The sequence below is a fragment of the Vicia villosa genome, linkage group LG2 (genome assembly GCF_029867415.1).
Source record: "Vicia villosa cultivar HV-30 ecotype Madison, WI linkage group LG2, Vvil1.0, whole genome shotgun sequence".
NCBI lineage: Eukaryota > Viridiplantae > Streptophyta > Magnoliopsida > Fabales > Fabaceae > Vicia > Vicia villosa.
In genome coordinates this window covers 117,986,516-117,993,307 of record NC_081181.1, presented here as the reverse complement: position 1 = coordinate 117,993,307, position 6,792 = coordinate 117,986,516, and the positions used below count along the sequence as shown (strand labels likewise).

The window sequence follows — 6,792 nt, the reverse complement described above, 5'->3', positions numbered from 1 at the left end:
TTTAATTCTGTATCAAGAGTCATGTTTGGGTATGTATGAGATAAAAATCATCTCGGCTTCAAGATTTGGAGTGAGTTATTCAGAATTTGGAGTGAGGAACAAAGATTGTACTTAGATTCATGTTTGAGTATGGAAGAGATAAAAATCATCTCCTCATGCCTAATAGCATCCCATAATACCTTGAGTTATCTTAAAACAAAAACTCGTCTAAATAATTTTAAAAGATTAAATGTAGTGCATTGTCATTGCAAAATAGTTTAACTTCATCATCCGATAAGATTATAACATTTAGCCATGTCATATAAGGATTTTAAAATTAAAAATGTGACATATCGGAATACACGTCTTTGATTGTGATTGTTTGTCAATATAAAAATAAATATATCCCTACAATTTAATCCACACCAAAAAACAGTAGAACAATGTTATATTATATGATGTATTATAATTTCAATAATATTAAACTGCCCCGATGGTAAGTATTTTAGGAAAAGAAACAAACAACAAAATGAAGTTGTCGAACATTCGCCCAAAAGAATGCATAAAGCATTAAAATCCAATCCGTCAAATGCATCCGAGTACAAAATTGCAGAGAGATACACTCCTGTATGAAGATGGGGGTGTGCATATATTCTCCAAGGGGAAAACCTGCCACAGAAAACCGGTGTTTCAATACTTTAGAATAGCATGCAAATACTAGAAAGAAGCTGCCAAATAAAATGATAAAACATCAAATTTACACTACTAGAAAGGGTATTTTGATACCATAGAATTCTTGTTCTACTATAAAAGATGCATAGGTCAAACCTTGGAAAGAACCATATTACTAAAATAGAAAAATCTTGAAACAAGATGAGAATCATCATAACATCATACCTCAATGATCAGTCCAACTCCATTGGTACTTCTGGAATGTCAAATCTATCTTCTTCAATAGTCTTGTTAATAACAAATACTGGAGCGGGTATTGATTTGTCAAGGAAAGAGTGGGCAACAACACATTTTCTCACAAAATTAATATGGTTGGTTCGAAATAAGTTATTCGAATTAGACACGTGCTATATTTTAAAAAGATGTTCGGTTTGGATCAAGAAAACCCCTTCAACCAAAATGGGCAACCGCTGAGGTAAACCCTACACGCCACTTGAAGTAACAATAAAAAATGCCACTTGCAGTAACAATAGAAATTTTCACATGCATTTTCCTACTTTAAGCATGCCCTGATCCTAACTCAAGGCACACTGAACATGCAATGTCATTCATACCTAAACTTATGAAAGTAGAGTAGCAAAAGGGAAGGAAAAGAAATTAGGAAAAGGATATATATTGACATGAGATCATCCTCCTTTTCACCACGGTTACGGCTGTTGTTTAGCTCTCTACTTATTTCAGGTGTAACCTGTAGTAGGAAAATTAAAATCAGTCACAACCATAAAAGAAAACGAGATAAATAGGCTGTCAGATCTAGTGCTCTCACTAATGCATGATTTTGCTTTTCCAGAAGAATCTTTAGATTATCCTTATCTTCCTTCTGCAGTTCATTTTTGTACCTGAAACAAAAAGCCTTGGTCAGAAAAGGCTTAATATTCAAAAGTCAAAAGGACATCAATCATTGCTAGAACATTTGAGAGCTTAATCACTTGAAATCAATAGATATTTTTTTATAAGCAATATTAATAGAATATTGAATTAGATAATATGATGAACGTGTAAGAGAATAATATTTTCGTGGAATATTGTCCCTCCAACTACTCCAAATCAATGTGATTACAGAAATGATAAAAAGTGGGAAAAATATGTTGGGATAATCAACTCTCCGTTAAGAACTGACTTAGCTGAATGAAACATGAAGACAGGCTCTTTTCAATACCTCTAGTCCAAATCAATCATTCCTTTCTCCTCTCCATCTCATTCTATAGCTGTGATTGACCAGTGAAAGGGTGAAAAGTGATATCAAAAGTGGGACAGGATGAGAGGGGAGAAGCCCAAATATCATTCCAGTGTTTTATAATAGAAAAAATTCCTAAAATATCCCAAGCAAAATGCCCTGTCCTTTAAATTTCAAGAGAATTTTTTGAATATTTTGATATCATTGAGATGCAACACTATACGGCTGTGATACCCGCTATTATGGCCACTATAGCAGCAGCTATAACAACTGCTCCACTACTGTATATCCTGTAGTGGTTAAGGGACCCTGTGCTACACTACCGCCATAATGCACTATCTACTAACATGGTTTCTCCATATCCAAATTTTTCTTTTTTCCCACAATTCAATAAAATATTCAACTCCATTACTGGAGTTTCATTTTCCTAGTTAATGTTATATCAATCATGATCGAATTGAATATCCTGTAAAAAAACAGATACGTGCACAAAAATTAACATAAAATGGTGAAACTGACCTCTGCACAAATGCAAGAAGTGATTGGTGCCATATAACAGGCATTTTCCTAGTTTCATTTTCAAATCTCATGAAATGAGCAACAACTGCATCAACCACACGATACGGCAAAGCATATTTCTTCTCCAGAAAAAGCTTTATGAAATAGCTGCAATTATTATCACAATTAGCATCTATCAGATATTGGAGGGGGGGGGGGGAATGAGTTTGTGAGAAATCATCTAGTGCTCAATTTCAAAAGTGACAAATCAACATATTAATCAATTCATCAAAATGTGTTGTAATGTGATCAGCCCCTTTTCTAATAATCAAGATTGTGGTAATTTAAGTGTCAAAATATTATTAAAACTTAATTTATTGAACATCTAGCCTTAAAAAATGTCATTTTTCAAATTAGTGTATTGTGAACATATTTGAATTGTGTTTGCTTTTATTAGTCCCTAAAAGCATGTAATATTTCTCTGTTGAAAACTTAAAATGTTTCTTTGCAAGAGTTTAAATTCAAATAGGGCCCCACTAATGATTCTATTACCCAAATTGTATCATGACTATCATCTAACAAATGTCTACGATGATGAATACCTTGTAGTGCCACAATATTCCATCCCTGCAAGCTTCATTAGCGCAACACTGTATAAACATCCAGAAGTTAGGGTGAGTGTCGACATACTCAATAGAATTAAGTAAGCTTATAATTCTAATCACTATATGAAAGGTATACACTAAGTAACAACTTCTGGCAGGAACTTTTAGGCGCAAAGTTGCAATGTAAGCAAAATAGACTTTCCATAATTTTTTGACTTGCTTCAGTATTGGTAAATAGAGGAAAATATAACATAAAGAAACAAAATGGTTTTGGAAAAGAGAGTATTTCCTATTTAAAATTATTCAAAAATATCCATTTTCAGTTTATTAGAGTTGCTATGGGGAAAAAAATCTGGAAATCAAAGATTGCACAATCATCATGGACAATGAAAAAAGATGTAAGTTATATTACTGGGTAATGATAATAAGGCAATATTACAAAAGGTAACCACACACTTGCTTTCTTGGATCAAATTTATAAAAATTCAAGTTATGATTGATCAAGTTAACATACCTTGAATGGAGTGGGGGAATAGAACACTTTTCTATAATGCTTCCAAGAATGACTGCCTCCCTTAGAGTACATGTGCGTGACTGTACATAAAAAATAATGTCAAACCAGAACGGAAAAGAAATGATTATGCAGATTTCTAGGTTTGGTTTAGACCACTTCTGGTTTTAGGGGGTAAAGGTAAACGCTAAGAGTGTTCTGAGAGTTTAGCAAACCTAAAAAGAATTTTTTTTTTATGAGAAGTTAATACACTAAGGAGATATATATACTTATTTTTCAATGAATAATTACCTTATTTGAAATCCTTAAACAAAGCCCTTAAGAGTTAAGACACCCGTTGGCAATACCCTTATGTAAAATTTAATAAAAATAAAATAGTCTGTTCTCCTTCAATGGGTAGATTAAAAACCATGATTATCAGCAAGGGGTGTGTCCCATATAAATTATTAATTCCTTAAATAAAATGAAATGTATTTGTCATTCTACAATACATAAGTGAAGGTGAATATGCTTTCAAAAATAGTACCATAGCAAATATGCATATAGTTGTAAAAGCAACTACACAACGACAAAAACAAAAACAAAAATTAACAGAGAAGGCAACAAAAACAAAAATAAACAGAGAAGGCAACAAAAGCAAAAACAGGGGAGATTTATAAACAATATGACAAACCTAAAACTAAAAGATTATGTTTTCCCCATAATCATAGTGGCACATTTTACCTGTCAACTGCCAAGTACCTATGACCATTACTGCCAAATCATTCGCGGCATATCAATGAAATGACTAAAATCACCTATTTCTAGTTAACCCGCCATTCTACACCAATGTTATTTCATCTTTTCCAAACAGAATTCATACATTTAATTAATATTTTCAATTACACCCATTTTCAATTAATATTTTCAATTACACCCATGTTATTTCCTATAATTATAACAGAAAAACGAACACGGGTATAGTCTTTAGATGATATGAAACACATCAATTCCTCAACATCCAAATACATGAGTTTATTAATATCCCATTTTAGATTGCACAAACTGTAGCATCAGAAAGCTATTCCTTAAGATGTTCAGAAGCTTAAAGATGTATTACGATGGAATAACAGAACTTTACAATCAATTGAAGGATTAACAGAATATATCACAAAAAGAACTGAATAAAATACTGACCAATTATTAGTTAGAAACATAAAAATTAAAAACCTAGCAATAATTATGTACCTCGCACAGTGGAAACAGTATTCCCTTAAAGACAGCAGCAGGCTTGTACAATGCCTTTTTCAATGTTTGATATAAAGCAAAATGCAGTCGTTTGTTCTTTTTTATATCTTCTCTCACTCTTGGAAGCAACACAAGCCTGTAGAATCGCTCAGCCTTTTTTGCACCTAAATTCGAAGCAAAAATCCTAGTGGCTTGATAACAAGCATTTGCTGACCATTTTTCAGGTTCAGTAATATATAAGACCTCCTCCCAATTTTTCATTGAGGGGATGAATTTAAATGCCTTGGGGATTTTGCCTACTGTATATCTGCTGAGAAGAGTTGCAACCCTGCAATATGAAAGATGGCACCAGGAGTGATGCAAGATATAAAAACCTCATAGAAACCAGCTAAGTATCGTAATGGAAAAAAATTTGTCTATCTGATCGACATGTAGAATTTGAAATGGAAACTGTAAATACCCCTTGTAGACCTCGATTACAGATGTGTCCACTTTAGGCATTGGTCGATTCTCTGCAAACATAACAATTCATAAACGCCAAGAAAGAATAAAAATCAGAGCCCAAATCAAGCTGAAAACAATCAAATACAATAAAACAAAGATAAGGAAAGTAATGCAGATTAATATTATTACCTGAAGCAACAGTAAAATCATTTGCTTTTAATCTTTTAACCAAAACGTCTGCAAGTGTTGTTGTCTGGGAACCCGGGTCCTTGGATAGGAATGCATCCATCAGTTTCTCGTCATCCTCGTTGATTTCCTGAATTTCCAATAATCAAGACAGAATAATCAAAGTCACTATCATAAACAAAAAGGGTGAAAAGCAAATAAACCCAATACAGTACAAAATCATTAGCAAATAAAAATAACCATTACTAACAACTTTTTAGTTTCAACATCTAAGAAGAAAATGCACAATGCAGCTCCAGCCTATTTGGATTTGATTTATTTGAGCATATTGACTTGCTTAAACACTTGTAAGACAGTTTATGAAAGCTCTTGAAAACATCGTCATAGGACATGTACATAAACTGTTTTCAGCTTATTCTCTAAACTCTCTATCATAGCTCATGAAAACAGCTTATATGTAGCTTTTGAGTTTAAACGCGATGTTAACATTGAAATTTTCTGTTCAATTCACTTCTACATAAATTTATCCAAACATAAATCAATTTTCCTTCAACTTACTGTTAGCTATAATCAATTTTACATAATCAATTCATTTAAAATCAATTAATTTCACCGCATAACGAAACACAAGCTTAATTATTAATTAAGTTGATTACCCATAATATGCTATTCATCTCAAGTTCTAAACCTAATTCCTCATAAGCGCTAAAAGAGCCAAATTTGCATATAAACACAACACAAACTCATCCAAACAAAATAAAAAAAAATAAGAATCAACGAGAGAGATAGATATGACTCACATCAAATCCCCCAAATTGGCTTTGATTTTCATCGAACCCAGCAAACTCATCAATATCCTCAATACCATCCCCATTAATATCTTCCTCCACCTTGCGAGGCTCTTCTTCGAGTCCCTGGAACGAACTTCTGGTAACATTTTGCTCGTTAGTTTCGTCTTCATCTTCGACTTCCTTGAGCTGAATCAAAGCCTGTTTCATAATCTTAGAACTGATATGAGAATCAATGAGGTCCCCTTCCTGTTGGTGCTTTCTAGCAGCTTTGGAGGATTTCTTCGATTTGGCATATTCGGTACCTTCTGGAACGAAGGGTTCGGGGTTTAGAATTCTCTCCTTTCTCTTCTTCGCCATTGATGAATCTCTTGTTCTACTGAACTGCAAAAATCAACCGTAGTTTAGGTCTCGATTTTGGAGCTTTTGTGTATTTGTTTCTGCCGCTGCCTGGAGTTCACTGCAAGTTCACAAGAGCAGAGCCGCTATTATTTTTGTTTTAGGGCTTTTGTGTGTTTTTTAGGGTTTAATTTAAATTGTTGTTCAAAATAAAATATGATATATAATATGGAAAAATCCACAAGAGTTTGTAAAACAATTTTATACGTACAACCAATAAAACACTTTCCTTTTTTCTTAATACTC

The 6,792-nt window shown here is 33.1% G+C and overlaps 1 protein-coding gene across 1 annotated transcript; it reads right to left on the bottom strand.

The window, feature by feature from the left end:
- Window positions 1–273: 273 nt before the first annotated feature.
- Window positions 274–6,684, bottom strand: LOC131651892 (bystin-like). Its single transcript, XM_058921616.1, has 11 exons — window positions 6,160–6,684; window positions 5,363–5,489; window positions 5,190–5,241; window positions 4,730–5,057; window positions 3,506–3,585; window positions 2,989–3,036; window positions 2,408–2,554; window positions 1,478–1,550; window positions 1,324–1,399; window positions 877–964; window positions 274–648 (listed from the first exon to the last, which is right to left on the bottom strand). The coding sequence occupies exons 1-10, from the start codon at window positions 6,505–6,507 to the stop codon at window positions 885–887; spliced, it is 1,359 nt and encodes a 452-aa protein (XP_058777599.1). The 5' UTR covers window positions 6,508–6,684; the 3' UTR covers window positions 274–648; window positions 877–884.
- Window positions 6,685–6,792: the final 108 nt, after the last annotated feature.

Bases quoted from the DNA above. Each gene is read 5' to 3' on its own strand.
- LOC131651892 (XM_058921616.1), bottom strand. From the start codon at position 6,507: ATGGCGAAGAAGAGAAAGGAGAGAATTCTAAACCCCGAACCCTTCGTT. The intron at 1,551-2,407 runs GTCAGTTTCACC...TTTTTGTTTCAG, and splicing joins CTTCTTGCATTTGTGCAGAG to GTACAAAAATGAACTGCAGA. The intron at 1,400-1,477 runs GTGAGAGCACTA...TTCCTACTACAG, and splicing joins AAAAGCAAAATCATGCATTA to GTTACACCTGAAATAAGTAG.